This window comes from Xiphias gladius, chromosome 8, assembly GCF_016859285.1.
Source record: "Xiphias gladius isolate SHS-SW01 ecotype Sanya breed wild chromosome 8, ASM1685928v1, whole genome shotgun sequence".
NCBI classification, from domain to species: Eukaryota; Metazoa; Chordata; class Actinopteri; order Istiophoriformes; family Xiphiidae; genus Xiphias; species Xiphias gladius.
In genome coordinates this window covers 2,870,922-2,889,860 of record NC_053407.1, presented here as the reverse complement: position 1 = coordinate 2,889,860, position 18,939 = coordinate 2,870,922, and the positions used below count along the sequence as shown (strand labels likewise).

The window sequence follows — 18,939 nt, the reverse complement described above, 5'->3', positions numbered from 1 at the left end:
TCAAATGAATAAACTTTTTTTTTAATATGAGAAGAATACTTTCATTTTCCTTTTTAGAACTATTTTTGCTCCTTAATTTGTCAGACTATCAGCTTTATGAGCCATTTATTACTTTTAAAGTTTGTGGTATTTGATTTATCCATTTTAGTTTAGCGGAGAAATCATTGTTTAATACTATGTCATGATCATGTTTTTACATGAATACACATCCCACAGTGATCTGATTTCAGACAGACAATCCACAGGACATTAGCCCACACAAACAGCATCAAACAAACTTACTTCATTGTGGCAGCATGATTTCATAATTATTTTGCTACTAGTTACACAGACTGGATATTTATTTTATTTTGTTAATATATCCTCGTTGGAAACAATACACACAAAAAGCAAGATGAGAGGAAAAGACAGAGGTTTACATATAAGTTCTGCTGTTAGGAGACAAGAGAAGAGGAGGGGTGAAAGAAGGAAAAATACGAAAAGTCAAGCAGGAATGGGGCAATATTTCTATCTATATTAGTAATAATAATCTTTAATAAACATGAGAAATAATTGCCACCAAGAACAAAAGAGTGAAATTGTAAAATAACTTTAATGATGTAACCAATAATGTGTATCTGTGAAATCCTCTGTGGAATTTTTTTTTGGTTGGAAGTTAATTTGTTTTGCTTTTATATACCATAAAATGTAGAATACGAGATTATCCTTTTTCAGTGACACGATTCACGGTTTTAATCTGAAGGCCAAATAATTACTTCCGTGTTTTCTTTTACTAAATTGTGAAACTTGAAAAACTCACAAGATCAGTGCATAGGTATTCAAATCCATGAATTTTGTTTCAATAGTTGAAGTTCAATTCACTTTAACTCATAACATTTGTTGCTGAGGGCCTATTAATACTAGTACCCAGATACACAATACAAAAATATACAATACTGTAGCACATAAAATGTTGTAATATGCTGTTTGTCGCTACATTCTTAACAATGTAGGTACGACACAAAACAAACTAAAGTGCTAACTATACATTAAAATATACATTTAAATACCATACAAACTATATACAGCTACATAATACAGTATAGTATCTCACCAGGGGCGGGGGTTGCATTTGTATTTATGTAAGATACATTAAGTAACAGGTTCTGTGATGGATTATCAGACTAGGTGGTCAGACAGCAAAGATGTTAAAGGTCTCCTCCCTCCTCCTAGAAGTCCTGAGTCCACCAGCTTCATCAGATCTGTAATGACTGACACTGATAAGGACTGAGAGGAGGACCACAACCTCCCTGGCCCCAGCTCTGTGGCTGAGTTGTCTGTTACTGCGTCATCCCGCCACCTGCTGGTCCACAAACAGCCTATCACACTCGCTTGTTCATAGCTAAATAGCACCCGTGATTCTGGTGTTTATGGTACATTCTGGTTATTTGGTTCTATGAGAAAAGAATTATGTCAGTGTACAACAGTGAATCTTAATTAAAATCAGTATCATGTGTACCCATCTTCACGTATTCACCCATCTGCACATGTTGATGCAAAATGTAAAAATACACTTTCATTGTATAAATACAGTCAAGTCAAAAGGTTTGGATATGTTACTTTCATATATTACACATATATTATACATTACACATAATACAGTATATGCATAAGTCATTAAAGACAAGATGTTGACAGATTATTTGTTATGAGTCTGTCTTGCTTTATGGTAGCAGGTAACAACATGAGCTGATTTCCTTTTCATTATTTCTGTTAGGTTTTTCATTATTGGGCAGAGTCATAAAGCCTGGAAAACCCTCTTTAACAGAGAAAATGTGCCTGTTCTCTGTTGAGGGATTTGTAGCAGCTCAATTTGCTATTCCAGTTGTTCCGCATCCACACAGCACTGATAACTCAGGAGAACTTTGTATGCAATGGATTTTGGTTCTGCTGTATAGAGCCATAATTTAACCTCTCTTTTTTTTTTTTTTAAATCGGGCATGTATGAGAAATATACAAAGTTGTGCTCTAGATGTATTATTTAGTAATTTAGTAGTTGAACTTTTAATGTGTTTTTACATAATTTAAGTAATAGTTTATGGGGGTGTTTTATCCAATTTCTTGAATTGTGAGATCGGACCCCATGCTTTATCTCTGGTCATTATTTTTCCCAAAAGTGCTTTTTATTGCACAAATTCTCAATGGCTCTCTCTTTCTCTCTCTCTTTTTGTGTTTCCAAAAAGTAACCTCCATTTCAGGCACCATTAATGAGACAGACGCCTAGTAATATAATTTCATAATAAGAGATAGAAGAATCAAAGACCCTGGTCATTTTTCCCCATAAATGCTTTGACGTTTTCATGTGCTGCAGTTATTCTGTTTGCATTCACAATCTTTTGTGAAAGAAATGCACCCTACAAATTCTCTAAGACCTACTTAGCAGAATTGAGCATGGAATAGTTAAATATGTTCAAAACGTTAGGTGACATTGCCAGTCTTGAATGTACTCGCATAGAACTGGTTTTATGATTGGTCCATTTAGCTGTATCTTATTTCCTGGATGTTTTTAAAACAGCTCCGTTAAGCTAACTAGTGCCAGTCAAAACATTCTTTTTGAAAGGATTTAGCTTCAAAATAAAATAGCAAAATAAAGGGATGATGAAATTTCAAGCAAAAATGACATAAACAGTTACATTTTGAGAGACTACTGATTCCTTTGTTAGTAGTATCCTTTCTTTATTCATCCAAAACATCATGTAACATATTTAGTAAAAACTCTTCCAATACAAAAAAAACATCTAAAGCCCCTAAAATCATTTGATGTTACAAAAAAGGGCTATACGAAGCTATTTCACTGTCACGTTTTGGGTTAGATTTTACTGTATATATTTTCATCTTTACTCATCATCAATTTAATTTAATTTAATTTAATTTAATTTAATTTAATTTAATTTAATTTAATTTAATTTAATTTAATTTAATTTAATTTAATTTTTTTCCCCCGAGTCATATGACAAAGGATTTTCTTTTGAAAACCTAAACCGGAAGTTTAATTGTTTATTCAGGCTATATAACGATAGGGTAACGTTGACCCCTCTTTCTGTGCTGCAAGAAGCTATGCTTACAGGAATATGTGTCTGTCGAACGAAATGTTTTAAAAGACAACATTTCAGGAAGCAGTCTGGTTTGTGTCGTCGTTGAAAAGCGTCACAGTTTGGTTGTTTCCTCAAAAATATATATATATAACTGCTTGTCCTCCTTGTGGTAAACTGCGGTAACGAGATGCTGTTGACTGTAGCACCGTGTAACCACATCCCTTCTGATCCTACATACGTCCAAATGTAAGGAATAGTCAGTTTATAACAATGTGAGCTTTCTAGGCTTCAAATCAGAAATGGAAAGAAATTGACGTAGTGTCTTGTCATGGACTGTTTGACTGTGGTGCCGGTGTGTGTATTGTTGGTTTTCTGGCTAACAGTATGAGGACCAAATGTCTTCACAAGCGCAGAAAATGAGGACTAGGAATTCTACATTTCCAGTTACATGTAACTTGGGACATACAGTAAATCCTACATACATAGATTTTGCTTTGTTCTCACGTCTAAGAGAGATTAATTTATTACTACCAAAGGGGTACAGTTAGTGTTCGGTGAGTTCTTACTAAGTATTTAAATACCAATGTGTGTTTGTTTATACTATAGATAATGCCAGCCTGAGGGGACATGATGGACAATGGCAAACCGAGCCGTGTGTGTCGGCCTCAGCGGATCAGTGATTCGTCCAAGGTCAGTGTGTGTCAGACGGAGGACTAATCACAGAACTGAGCCATACAGTCAGACTATCTCACACACACATGTACATGCAAACAAGAAGGAATCTTACACTTTGTGGCTTTAAGGCTACGCTCTTATGTTGGCATATTCATCATACAAGGAAAAAAGCTTTCAAGGATGTTAAAATTTGTCCTGATATCCAATAACTGATTATTTCCATAATCATTTGAGCTGATATCAATATTATTTGTTTCACTGTAAAGCCCTAATGTGCCCATTTTCCTCTTGTATAATTATACTGTAGCTGTGATGCTATGTAGAGATTTTAATCTACATTTGTAAAATACATAACATTGACTGTGGAATACAACAATTTTCAAGCATCTTTGCTCATGGACTTTGTCTACAGAAAGTGGATCCTCATAAAAGATGCTGAATGTCACAGTACTGCCCCAGTTAAAACACTATTATTTTATATCAAAAATGTTTGACAAAAAAATTCTATCTCTACCAAAATTCTACCATTTCCATTGCCAGTAATCAACATTTAAACTCAAATAGAAAGAGCTCTGTCTTTTTCTGTATTATCTGTGATTGATGATGGTTTATAAATAAAAACAGTTAAATTATTTTTGTTACCCAAAAATGCAGAGGAGTTGAGGGACTTTTTTCAGCCGAGTTTTCCTCACAAACTTCATTCTGACCCAACAACGTCCCCCAGGACAGTATGGCAGCTCATATGTAGCCTGAGAGGCAAAATCCAGGACAAAAACTATTACAAATCTCCCACTAACGCTTTTAAAGCCTAAATGCTGAATAGTAATAAGCGATGATGACTCAGATGAGCATTTTAATATTTTGATAAACTCTGATCAACTTTGGTGGTTGGACACAGTATAATGGTGTTTTAGTGAATTTATCAAACTGAAACTGTAAAAGTGAGGGGGATAAAATTGGGTACTGAAAAGGGCAAGGGACATTTACTCCAATCTCGAGTGGAAATTAACCTTAGGAGAGAGTAAAAATTGGTCTTCCAAGGCATTCAACAAACTTATTGTCAGTATGTTGTGGTGTTATGTTGGCAGGTGTTCCAGTGGGTTGACCAAGCTGCGGAGGTGCTGCAGGGCTTCAATGAGCAGCGGCAGCATAGCCAGTTCTGTGATGTGGTGCTGGTGGCTGATGACCAGCGGATCCCCGCTCATCGATCCCTGCTGGCCATCTCAAGCCCATACTTTCATGCTATGTTCACCTTGGGCATGAGGGAGGAGCACCAGGAGGAGGTACATAGGATGCTGAAAAGAAAATTTTATAGATGGGAAATATCAGGGAATTTTAGATAATTTAATCAATTGGAGTTCTTTGGATCCCTTCCTCATTTGTAGTCACGTCATAATTTTTCTAATAAATGCTGTCCTCTCACTTTCTGTGTCCCAATTTACATGTAGAATATTAATAGTCAAGTCATTAAGATAACTTTGGATGGAGAGCATAGACATTATCACATGTCCGACTCCTGATGAATCCCCATTGTCCTCTTCCTGTCTACAGGTGGAGCTGGTTGGGATGTCCTACGTTGGTCTGAAGGCTGTAGTGGACTTCCTGTACAGTGGACAGCTACCATTAGATGGAGGAAACATTGACTATGTGCTGGAAGCTGCCCACCTTCTACAGGTAAGAAAATGGGTACTTTATTCTTTGAGATAGATACTTATCTCAAAGCATAGATACCTACAGATACCTGTAGGTTAAATGTGCAGACAGACAATCAACTGAACAGTAACAAAAATTGAGGCTTATAATGAGGACAAGGATGGCAAGGGAAGTGTGAGATAGTGTTTGTCATTCCCAATAAATGCATAAACTGAATGTTTCATCCAAAAAACATCCAAGGAATAGTTGGTTAGTCTAAGTCTTATTCTTTAAGTTGTATTATTCAGCATTTATTTATGCACACAGATACATCCTTTGTAGGTTAGGGTTAGTGTATAAAATTGTTTGTAATGAATAAGATAAAACTGTTTATAAATGTATGTAAAACTACTGAAGCATATAATTATATTTGATCACAACTATTGTATATTATATAATGTTAGCAAAAAACCGTTACCTGTTTATACACCACTTATGAATGCCTCATAGGATGAGACATTAATAAACGCTTTTAAAATGTCTCTAATTGTTTACAACTACACATAGTGTGTTACAGCGTGTTATAAACCATTCAATGTTTATATAGTGGTTATTAATAATAAATTAGAGAGGTTAAAATAAACTGTTACCATTTTAAAAATAAATAAATAAATAAATAAATATGAAAAAAAAAATAACAATATAATTAATATGAGGAAAACAAAAACTTTCATTATTAACAAAAAAAGTAAAACAAATAACATCTCTGTCTCTGCCATCTGATATGAGCATATGCCTCATACTTGAAATTCCATAACAAATAGTTAATACAAATGTAGAAAATTGCTATTTAGGTTTGGCGAGTGGTGGATTTCTGCTGCCAGTACCTGGAGCGAGAGGTAAGTGAGGACAACTACCTATACCTGCAGGAACTGGCTCTGCTCTACAGTCTTGAGCGACTGGACAGCTTCATCGACCACTTCATTCTCAGACGCTTCTCCACGCTCTCTTTCACCCCGGATTTTCTTCACGACATTCCTTTACACAAACTTACCTCCTACATCTCGAGTGGCCAGGTAAATACTCCAGGAATTAATGTCTTGAGACTAAAAGAGTATTCTTGAGTTTGTAAGTAGTAGTTGACAAAACAGTCTGACCATGACACAACATGAAATCCACATTATGTTTGTGTAAAAGAGATGCAATGTGTGCTAAGATGATAAGAAGCCTCAATCAGTAAGTAGAGCTCCTATCTTCATCATCAGGTTCAGCATGACAGCGAGCAGGTGCTTCTCCAGGCCACCATGCAGTGGCTCTGCCAGACTCCCGAGCGGATGGCACATGCCCGACAGCTCCTCTCCCACATCCGCTTCCCTCTGATGCCCGTGGTGGACTTAATGAGCCGGGTGCTACCATCGGTGCGGGCCATGCTGCCAGAGGAAGCCAGCTGTGAGGCTCTGGTGGAGGAAGCTCTTGAGTACCATGCCAGTCCCAGCGCACAACCGCTCCTGCAAACAGGACGCACCATGCTGAGGGGAGGAGTAGAGCAGCTACTGCTGATTGGAGGAGAGGTACGGATGGGTGGTGGATCACTTTGATAATGATCTAATTTTTGAAGATATCAAAGTCAGATGACGGAATATACGGAATCTCTACAGTTTTTAACCTGTTGTGTCTTATTAGTCTCCAAGGTTCCCTGTTAAATGAAAAGGTGTCATTCTCTCTTGCTGTATAATTAGATCATATTACTGATTTTATGCTCTTGAATCTGTAGAAAAAAAATATTTCTTTCAGTGTTTTTTTTGTGTTTGTTTTGTTTTTTTAAATGACAGCTTATAAGACTTGTAATTGGACTTAGACTTGTCCCTAAGACCTTGAAATTTGACTTGAGACTTGCTATTGTAAGACTTGTGACTTGCTATTTAAGGCAGGAGAGGCTGGGTTGCCCTTTTCTTTAAAGATTAATGTAAATGCTCCTCCATAGATCTGGTGTTGTTTAGCTCCTTTGAAGCCCTGTTTTTTCTTATGAAAGGAAACTCCCAGTGTCTGCGTTTAGCAATCTGTAGACCTACCAGATATGCACACAGTTTATCATTGAGTTTGCCGATCTTTTGTCATTTATTCTAAGCAGATTTTACAGGTTTTTGATCCTGGGAGATTTGAATTCTAGAATTCTTAAACCCCGTAGAGTCTTTTAACCTATCGTGCCATGACGGGTCACACTCTTGATCTGTTTTTATCCTTTGGTGAGAGAATTTCTGATTTGGAGTGCATAGATGCTTGTTACTCTGACCATAAGTGCCCTTTTTTTAACATGGTGTTGCCTTCCCCTTTCCTAACCCAGGACCCAAAATTCAATCTAGATTTCTCCTCTGCTGCTAAATTCAGTTCTGGTTTCAGCTTCTCCCCAGGTTTCTTGGGTTATGCCCTTAATGCAAGTGAGCTTTTGAATAATTTTAATAATACTTGTTCTTTTATCGTAGATGAAGTTACTCCTTTTAAAACTAAAAATTCTAGTCGCCTCTCAGTGCCCTGGATAAATGAAAATATTTGAGTGCTAAAGCAAAAATGCTGTGGGATTGGGTGTCTGGAAATCCTCCAAGTGCAGAGTTCACTTGGAAAATCTTGGATCGCTCCTTAAGAAAAAGAATTCCAGCTCTGTGGCGAATCGATAGCCAAGTGGTTAGGGCATATAACACATTGGTGCAAATGCCCTGAGCATGCCAGTCGATTCCTGGCTGGCCAGAACTTTTGCTGTATGTCATTCCCCTACTCTCTTTCCCCACATTTCCTGTCTCTATCCACTATCAATTAAAGGCATAAAATGCCCAAAAAGAAAAATTCAAGACCAGTTTACTTTGCTAGTCTAATAGAAAACAACCATTCTAATCCAATGGTGTTGTTTAACATTGTGAGCCGTGTTATTAATCCTGCCCCAGGCCTTTTTTTGCCACTCCAAATAGTGCAGTGAGTTTCTGGCATTCTTTATTCAGAAGATTTCAAATATCAGACGTGGAATTGTTCCCTGAAGTTCATTCCCTGAACTTTTAAAAAGCCATTACTTAATCCCTCTGATTTTCAGAATTTTCTGCCATTTTCTAAACTTACATTTTTAGCTAAGGTATTAGAAAAATGGTGGTGGACAAATGGCTAGCTTTTATTTGTAAAAACTATTTTTGAGAAATTTCAATCTGGTGTTAGGAAAAACCGTAATACAGAAACTGTGCTTCTTTATGAATGACTTAATTCAGTCAGCTGAGGTTGGCCATCAGTCTATTCTCATTCCTCTCCTTGCATTCTCCTCCTCTGATACCGTTGATCATGATGAAATCTGGATGGGTATCATTGATACTGCTCTGAAATGGTTCACGTCCTACTTAAAAGACAGGTGTTTGTAGGTTCTGCTTAGTCCAGGTTCGCTGCAACAGGTATGCACGGTGGGGTACCTTAAGGATCGGTACTTAGTCCTATCCTCTCTTCCATCTACATGCTTCTCTTAGACAATTTTATACATAGACATGATATTAGTTTCTATTTTTATGCAATTGATACATACAAAATACATTAAAATGTAAAGCTTCTCACTGGCTAGATGATCACATTAGGGATGTTAAAAGAGAGTGCATGAAAGCAGAAAGAACTTGGAAAAAAGATAAAGTTCACAACTTTAGTGTACCCCTCAGAAGTCTAATGAAAAACCTATCCATACAGTGTAAAACATGCAAGAAATACATATTTTTTCCCCTCCTGGTTACCTCCCTGGTAGCCACAATCCCAGGATTGTATTTCAGACCATTAACTCAGTTATCAGCCATCCTCTTACCCAGTTCCCTTAAGTCACCACACTACAATGCAAATGTGAAACATTTTACTAGTAAAACAAAGGAAATCATGCTTCAGATTTCTCTTTCATCATCTGAAATCTACATCTCTCCTGAGCCAGTTCCTATGTTCTCTCATTTTGAGCCATTAAACCCTTGAAAATACAATTGCCTTCATGAAATTGTCTTCCTGCTTTCTAGATATCCGACCCACTTTGTTTTTGTTTATAACTGTTCATCTGTAAAAATGTGTGTGGGTGTGCATCAAGGACACGGCTCTTGACTGGCTTCACTCCTACCTTTGTGATAAGAGTATCTCTGTGGAAATTGGGAGGGCCTCACCCATGCCTGCCCCCCTTATTTGTGGTGTCCCCCAATTGTCGAGTCTAGGTCCTTTTTTATTTTGTTTACATGTTGCCACTTGGCCACATTTTTAAAAAACACTTTATTATCTGAGGACAGCTATCTAAAATTAAATAATTTTCAACTTTTGCATATCTTGAGAAAGTAATCCATGCCTTTCTTTCCTCTCATTTGGACTGTAATTCCCTTTAAACTGACTTTAACCATCACTCCCATTCTTGTTTCTTTGCACGGGCTCCCGTTTAGTTTTAATTGATTTTAAGATTTTTCTTGCACCTTTTGAGGCTTTTCATGGTCAGGCCCTGAGTTGCTGTGCATTCAGAAAGTATTCAGACCCCTTCACTTTTTTCACATTGTGTTACGTTGCAGCCCTATGCTATAATCATTTAAAGTAATTTTTCCCTCATCAGTCTATACTCAATATCCCATAATGACAAAGCGAAAACAGAATTTTAGAAGTTTGTGCAAATTTATTAAAAAGGAAAAACTGAAATATCACACTGACCTAATTATTTATACCCTTTGCTATGACACTTGAAATTTAGCTTAGGGGCTTTCCATTTCTCTTGATCATCTTTGAGATGTTTCTAAACCATGTTTGGAGTCCACCTGTGGTAAATTCAACTGGTTGGAAATGATTTGGAAAGGCACACACCTATCCTTATAAGGTCTCTCAGCTGACAATGCATATCAGATCAAAAACCAAGTCATGAGGTCAAAGGAACTGCCTGCAGAGATCAGACACAGGATTTTGTCAAGGCACAGATCTGGGGAAGAATACAAAAAATTTCTGCTGCATTGAAGATTCCCAAGAGCACAGTGGTGTCCATAATTTTTAAATGGAAGAAGTTTGAAACAACCAGGACACTTTCTAGAGCTGGCCGCCCTGCCAAATTGAGCAATCAGGGGAGAAGGGCCGTGGTAAGAAAGGTGACCAAGAACCTGATTGTCACTCTGGCTGAGCTCCAGAGATCCTGTGATGAGATGGGAGAAACTTAAGGAAAATCCTTAATATCCTTACTGAAAACCCAGTCCAGAGTGCTCAGGATCTCAGACTTGGCTGAAGGTTCACCTTCCAACAGGATAATGACCCTAAGCAAACAGCTAAGAAAATGCAGGAGTGGCTTCTGGACAACTCTTTTAATGTCCTAGAGTGGCCAAGCCAGAGCTCTGACTTGAACCCAATCAAACATCACAGGAAACATGGAAATGGCTGTCCACCAACAGTCCCCAGCCAACCTGACAGAGCTTGAGGGGATCTGCAGAGAAGAATGGCAGAAAATCCCCAAATCCAGGTGTGCAAAGCTTGTCACATCATACCCAAGAAAACTTGAGGGTGTAATTGCTGCCATAGGTTCTTCAACTAAGTACTGAGTAAAGGGTCTAAATACTTGTGTTTATGTGACATTTGAGTTTTCCCTTTTTAATAAATTTGCAAACATTTCTAAAATTCAGTTTTTGCTTTGTCATTATGGGGAATGTAGGGAGTGTAGATTGATGAGGGGAAAAATGAATTTAATGATTTTAGCATTATTCTGCAACATATAATGTGAAAAAAAAATGAAGAGGTCTGAATACTGAATACAGCAGAGCTTGAGATCCTCAGGTATGGGTCTCCTAGCTTTTCCAACCGCCACCTTTGTTATCCGAATTGACTGGGCCTTTTTGGTCCGTGCCCCTCAGTTTTTTTTATGATAGCTTCTTTTCAATCACTTCTTAAAACTTTATTTTGTTGGATATGGTTTTCTTAAATTGTATGTATGTATTGTATGTATTCCTGTTTTAGTCTAATTCTTTATGCTTTTAATTGTTTTATTGTTACATTATGTTTTGGTGTATCTCTTACTGTAATCTAAATTAATTTAGCATTTTTAATGTTATACCCTATTGTGTTTTTACAGTTAAGCAATTTCTAACTCTGTTTAGAAAAGTGCTATATAAATAAAGTTCTGAAGTTATTAAGTTATATTTCTGACCTTTTGTTGCCTTATGTCCTCTTGGACCGTGAGATCCTCAGATGCCTCTCTTCTTCTTGTTCCAAAGTCCAGACTTAAAGGTGATAGATCCTGTGCAGTTAGAGCTCCTAGTCTCTGGAATGACTTGCCTCAGCTGCAAACTCTGTTGCATCATTTAAATATCTTTTAAAAACCCATTTTTTGTTAATTATTTATTACTTTGTTGGTGTTTTTACTCAGTTGCTTTTTTATGCACTTTTAATCTTCTGTGTTCTTATTTGTGCCCTGTTTGTATTGTTTTTGTTGTAATGCACTTTGTAACTGTGTTTTGAAAAGTACTATATAAATAAAGATTATTATTATTATTATTATTATTATTATTATTGTAACACTTGCGGCTTGACTTGGACTTGACTTTAAAGACTTGAGACTTGCTATTGTAAGACTTGGAATTTCTGGAAACTTGATTGGGACTTTGCACTAATTTTTATGTTACAACAAACTGCAAAAAGTGAGCATTTTTAACTACACCTTACATAAGTGTTAGTAAACTCTTCAAACTCATCTGGAACAGAAGCTTATCAGATTCCTGTACCTTTCTGTCTTTACTTCTTGAGGTGTCGGAATTTGGAGAGGAGCTCAGCGCCAATGTTTGTCGGCTGGATGGTGAAACAGGAAGCTGGGAGGTGGAAACGGAGCTGCCAGCCCAGCGGAGCCACCACTGCCTGGCAGTACTGGGGGGCTTCATCTTTGCTGCAGGCGGTAGCTCATCCAGGGACAACGGTGGAGATTCTGCCTGTAACCTGCTGTATAGATATGACCCCCGCCACAACCAGTGGACCAGGGTAATGTACCAAACAGCCAGTTCCATTCTCCTTATCAAATATGTGAAGTTTACAAATTAAGTGTATACAGCACACACAGAACATGCAGATTTGGATGTGCTGAAGCACTAATAAAATTGCTAGAACATTCAGGTAATTTCAGAGGGTGTCATAGTAAAAGAAAATTCCCCACTCTCCAGCAGCCGTTATTTATTCTTTCATTTTTTATTACTTCCTCTTTGTTGTTCTGGACTTTTAGCAGCTAAATAGCCCAGACATAGTGAAAGTATGATGTTTTTCCAGGGTGCTCCAATGAACCAGCGGCGGGTGGATTTTTACCTTGGGGCAGTTGGAGAGTGCCTGATCGCTGTGGGTGGGAGGAATGACAATGGAGCTTTGTCCTCTGTGGAGGTTTATTGCCCTGCTGAGGACTGCTGGTCCTATGTGGCAGGACTGCCCAGGTAGGAACACAAGTTACTACTGGGTCTGCTGTTTCATGGGGAAATTTCTCTACTGGATGGGTTGCCATGAAATTTGGTACAAACATTTACGCTTCCCTGAGGATGTCTCCTCCTTTGTGACTTTGGTAGCCACCTGACTATTGATAGCCACTTGCTATTTTTCGAATAGTGTCACAAATAGGTAAAAACTTGTCCAACACTATTCTCGGAGTGATGAAGCAATGAGAATTATCAGCCATCTCTGCAGTTCCTTTCAGCTCTGCTGAGGTTGCGGCTCACCGATTAGGTTTTCCGTCCAGGAAATAAACTGTTTTGTTTCACTCTAACCACTCGCATCAACCTTATTTCCAGCAGCAGCAGCAGTCAGCTGTTTTCAGCGATAAATCTCTGCTCAACCCTCTATGAAGCACCAAGCAGTGGAAAAAAAAGTTTTGCCCATTTCCCCATTGGCCATAAAATAAATGTATGATGCCAGTTTGTCTTTTTCATTATTATTATTATTATTGTTGTTGTTGTTGTTGTTATTGTTATTAAAATTAGTGTTATTTTTTAAATAATATTTATTATTAATAATAATAATTCTTAATAATTATCTCTCCCCCATACTTTCCAATAGCTCACTGCTTCCTTTTCTTTCTCCCCCCTCGACATTATATGTACTTCTTTCTAGACTGACAGTGTGGAACGCACACACACATACATACATGCACGCATGCACTCATATAAACTAACATCAAATCAAATTGCCGCAACAATTTGACAACCTGATTTTGATCCAAGTCATAAGTATAGACAAACAGGACTCTACCTGCTCTACCGCCTGAGCCAAAGGAGGTAGAGCGGAAGGTCCACTAACCGGAAGGTCGTGGTTCGATCCCCGGCTCCTCCTGTCTGCATGTCAAAGTGTCCTTGGGCAAGGTACCTTGCCTTGGGCAAGGTAGGGTAGGCATAGGTACTGAACCCCAAATTGCCCCCGATTTATCATTGGTGTGTGAGTGTGTGTTTGTGTGTGTGTGTGTGTATAGAAAAAAAAGGGCTGTATGAATGTGTCAATGGGTGAATGTGACATGTAGTGTAAAGCGCTTTGAGGGGTGCTGAAGCCCATAAAACACAAATAATTATGTGTTGAATTAACCCATTAAACATTCACAGTGCTAATGACAAAGTAAGTGAACTCCTGAATTTAATATCTGGTCAAACACCCTTTGACAGCAATAACCTCATACAAGCACTTTCTGTTGTGGATCAGATCTACGCAATGTTCAGGAGGAATTTTGGTTCATTCTCTGTAACAGAACTGCTTCACCTCAGCCATATTCTTAGTATGTCTGCTGTGATAGGCTCTCTTGAGGTCATGGGCATGTTTTCATTGTTTGAAGTCATTTAATAGCAGATTTACTATGACGTTTAGGGTCATTGTCCTGCTGCATCACCCAAGATCTTCTGGGCTTCAGCTGGCAGACAGCCTCCCCGACATTATCCTGTAAGATTCCTTGATAAACTTGGGAATTCACTTCCCCCTTGATGATGGCGAGCTGTCCAGGCCCAGAGGCAGCAAAGCAGTCCTAAGTCATGATGCTCTTGCCATCATACTTCACCTTTAGAGTAATGTTTTCATGTTTGTATGTGGGGCCCTTTTTACACTATATGTAGTGCTGTGTGTTCTTCTCAAACAATTCAACCTTGGTTTCATCAGTCCACAAAACATTTTCCCAGTGGCATTGTGGAGTGTCAGGGTGCTCTTTGACAAACTTTGGGTGCGCAGTGATGTTTTTATGAGAGCAGTGGCTTCCTCCATGATGTCCTGCCATGGACCTCGTGCTTCATGCAACCATTTACAATGATTTGCACTTGACAGACTAATGAACAGGGTAGTTAACCAGCTCCAATGGTTCCTTTAATCCTTTACCTGCTACGCTGGGATCCTTTTTTCCCTAACAGAGTGCTCTGCGTTGTACCTTTGGTGTCATCTTAGCTGGGCGCCACTTCAGGGGAGAGTAGCCTCAGTACTAAATTGTCTCCATTCACAGACAGTTTTGTCTAACTGCGGACTGATGACTATCCTAACTCTTACAGATTACTTTTTAACCCTTTCCAGCTTCATGCAAATCACCAGTTCTTGATCAAAAGTCTTCTGATCTCTTTTTTTGAGGCATGGTTCACATCAACAGATGCTTCTTTTAAATTATGTTTTTTATACTGTAAATCAAAGTAGCTCTTACAAACACTTCCAATCTTGTTTCATTGATTGGATTCCAGGTTTGCTAACTCCTGACTCCAGTTAGCTTTTGTTGATGCCATTAGCTTAGGAGTTCATACTTTTTCCGGCCTACACTATGAATCTTTGAATGTTGCATTAAATATGGACAAGAACAGTACAATGAATTGTGTGTTATTAGTTAAAATAGAGTTTGCTTGTTCCTAATGGTAACTTAGAAAAAGAGCTGACCATGTCTTAAGAAAAATTTGCACATAAATGCAAGTAATTCCAAAAGGTTCACTTTTTCTTGCCATTGTGAATATACTGTATACACTCAAAAAGCCTTTTATTAGGAACGCTGCACTAGTACTGGGTAGGGCCTTTTAATTTAAAAAAAAAAACAGCCTCAATTCTTTGTGGCATTGATTCCACAAGATTTTGGAAACATTCCTTTGAGATTCTAGTCCATGTTGACATGATTGCATCATATCATTTCTGCACATTTGTCAGCTGAACATTCATGCCGTGAATCTCCTGTTTTACCACATCCGAAAGGCGTTCCATTGGATTCAGATTCAGATGACTGGGGAGGCCATTTAATTACATTGAACTCATTGTCATGTTCATGAAACCAGTTTGAGATGACTTTTGCTTTGTGACATGTATTATCATGATTGAAGCATGGTAATGCATGTCACAAAGTAAAAGTCAGCCATGTTTACCCATCTTCTAGCCATTAAAAGATGGGTAAATTGACGCCATAAATGGATACGAATGGTCAGTAACAATACTCATATAGGCTGTGGGATTCAAACGATGATTGATCGGCATTAAGGTTCAAAATGTGCCAAGAAAGCATTCCCCATACCATCACACCACCAGCAGCCTCGACTGTTGACACAAGGAAGGCTAAGTCCATGGATTCATGCTGCTGATGCCAAATTCTAAGACTACAATCTGTGTGCCTCAGCAGCCTAAGACTGAAAAATGTCTTCATTCTTAAAGAGAAGGTGTTGGAGATTTTGTAGGTGCATTAGTTCATCGAGTTTGGCCATAAGAAATAGTTAATAATTATATTAAGTAATAGGATTTAACCTAAATTAAATCCACATTGGGGAGCCCCAGTTAAAAGGGGAAAGGATAGCCAATTCCCTGATTCAGTCTCAAGATGTACTATGAATTTGAAACTCTGATTAATAATTAACTTATTAACTACAACCAAATTTACCATATCAGTAACTAGTAAACGTTCAGTTCAATTCAATTCAATTTTATTTATATAGTGCCAAATCACAATATAGGTTATCTCAGGGCGTTTCAGAAGGGAGGAAAGAGAACATAGCACAGTACAGGTACAACATAAAGATGTATAACAATAAAAATAATAATGAGACTAATAATAAAATTAATAATTATGATAATAGGATTAATAATAATAATGATAATAATAATAATAATAAAACTAAGTATAATAATAGCAATGACACTGCTTCAGTGTTGAGCAGGATCATGGGGTCAGAAGTGGTTTGCAGTCATAGATCCAGAATCTGCAGCACCAGGGGCAGAAATACCTGCAGAAAGTGACAGGAAGACAGAGGAAGAGAGAGGAGAGAGACGGAAAAAAAAACTATGGGAGAGAGAAAAAGTCAAGTTATTATAAGCACTAATGGTATATGAATGCATACAGATGGAGAGGAGGAGGAGGAGGAGGAGAGAGGAGCTCGATGCATCATGGGAAGTCCCCCGGCAGTCTATGCCTATAGCAGCATAAACTAGGAAGTGGGTCCAGCCAAGCCTGAGCCAGCCTTAACTCTAAGCTTTATCAAAAAGGAAGGTTTTAAACCTACTCTGAAATGTGGAGAGGGTGTCTGCCTCCCGGACCCAAACTGGAAGATGGCTCCACAGTAAAGGAGCCTGATAACTGAAGGCTGTGCCTCCTATTCTAATTTTAGAGGCTCTAGGAACCACAAGTAAGCCTGCTTTCTGGGAGCGCAGTGTTCTAGTGGGGTAATAGGGCACTATGAGCTCCTCAAGATATGATGGTGTCTGACCATTAAGGGCTTTGTAGGTGAGGTGGAGGATTTTAAATTCTATTCTGGATTTTACACAGAGCCAGTGCAGAGAAGCTAACACAGGAGAAATATGATTTCTTTTCCTAGTTCCTGTCAGTATTCGCACTGCATCATTCTGGATCAGATGGAAAGTATTTACAGATTTGTTGGGACAGCCTTATAATAAGGAATTACAATGATCCAGCCTAGAGGTAACAAAAGCATGGACTAGTTTTTCTGCATCTTCTTGAAACAGGATGTGCCTGATTTTTTGCAATATTATGTAGGTGAAAAAAGGCAGTCTTGAAGTTTGTTTTATGTGAGAGTTAAAGGACATATCCTCATCAAAGATAACTCTTAGATTCCCAACAGTGGTGCTGGAGGCCAGGTCAATGCCATCTAGAGTAACTATATCATTAGATAATGTGTTACTTAGGTGTTGGGGGCCAAGTATAATAACTTCAGTTTTGTCTGAGTTTAACAGTAGAAGGATGCTGGTCATCCAAGTCGTTATGTCCTTCAGGCATGCTTGAAGTATAGCTAACTGATTGGTTTCATCTGATTTCATTGACAAGCACAATTGGGTATTATCTGCATAACAATTGAAGTTTATGGAGTGTTTCCTAATAATATTGCCTAAAGGAAGCATATATAAGGTGAATAGAACTGGTCCAAGCACAGAATCTTGTGGAACTCCGTGACTAACTTTTGAGTATATGGAGGATCTATCATTAACATGCACAAAGTGAAATCGATCTGATAAACAGGACTTAAACCAGCGTAGAATTGTGCCTTTAATGCCAATTAAATGATCCAGTCATCCAGATGTAATAGAATATGATGGTCAATGGTATCAAATGAAGCACTAAGTGAAGAGACTGAAAATCCTCAAATTAACTATTATCATGTAAAAAGTCACACAACTGGTTGGCAACAGCTTTCTCAAGGATCTTCGAGAGAAAGGGGAGGTTAGATATGGGTATATAGTCGGCTAAAACATCTGGATCAAGAGCAGGCTTTTTAAGAAGAGGTTTAATTACAGCTGTTTTAAAGGGCTGCGGTACATAACCTGTTAATAAAGACAGATTGATCATATTTAATAAAGAGGTGCTAAGTAAGGGTAAAACTTCCATAAGCAGCCTAGTTGGGATGGGGTCTAAGAGACAAGTTGAAGGTTGATGGGAGAAAAACTGTCTAAATATATATCAGGTTTTACTGTTGTTTCTAAGGTTCCCGTGTTTGAAGATAAGGTGACGAATTTTGTCTATAACAGTTAGAATTTTAATAATATAAAGAAGCTCATGAAATTGTCACTACTGAGATCTATGGGAATACATGTATCATAGTTACATGGTTGAAGGGTTGGAGTTCTTGGGTATAGAGGTTGGCAATATTAATTCTTTTGCAACATTAAATAAACAAGCAGGTATATTCAAAATTATTTATTAAAACGACTAAACAAAAGTGAAAACAATAATTAATCTAAAGAATTATACTGTATACCTGTGTGTGTGTGTGTGTGTGTGTGTGTGTGTGTGTGTGTGTGTGTGTGTGTGTGTTAGTGTGTGTGTGTGTGTGTGTATGTGTGTGTGTGTGTGTGTGTGTTTGTTTTACGTGTTAGTCACATTCAAGACCCAGTAGTTACTGGTTGTACTACGGATACTTAGGGGAATCATACTAACATCAACTTAGCAGTGTGGCTATCCAATAACCTAACTCTGAACAGAGATAACGGTAAAGCTTGGTGGATACATAACCAAATCAATACATATACATTGACAAAGTTAAACAGTCCTGTGCTTAGCTGTGCAGTGCTACAATACGCTAGGCCCAGTTAACTTTACCAAGTCCAGAGAGGGACTTTGGTAAGCAAAGCATGCTGC

General features: G+C 38.0%; 1 protein-coding gene across 1 annotated transcript in view; it reads left to right on the top strand.

Moving 5' to 3' along the window:
• The first annotated feature begins 3,059 nt into the window (after positions 1-3,059).
• The window catches only part of klhl36 (kelch-like family member 36), a 17,458-nt gene continuing 1,578 nt past the window's right edge, over positions 3,060-18,939 (top strand). Inside the window, exons 1-8 of the mRNA XM_040133102.1 lie at positions 3,060-3,320; positions 3,681-3,764; positions 4,838-5,032; positions 5,301-5,423; positions 6,236-6,457; positions 6,647-6,952; positions 12,138-12,365; positions 12,648-12,805. Coding sequence (XP_039989036.1) covers positions 3,702-3,764; positions 4,838-5,032; positions 5,301-5,423; positions 6,236-6,457; positions 6,647-6,952; positions 12,138-12,365; positions 12,648-12,805 — 1,295 coding nt within the window. The 5' untranslated portion in view covers positions 3,060-3,320; positions 3,681-3,701. The remainder of the gene's footprint in view (positions 3,321-3,680; positions 3,765-4,837; positions 5,033-5,300; positions 5,424-6,235; positions 6,458-6,646; positions 6,953-12,137; positions 12,366-12,647; positions 12,806-18,939) is intronic.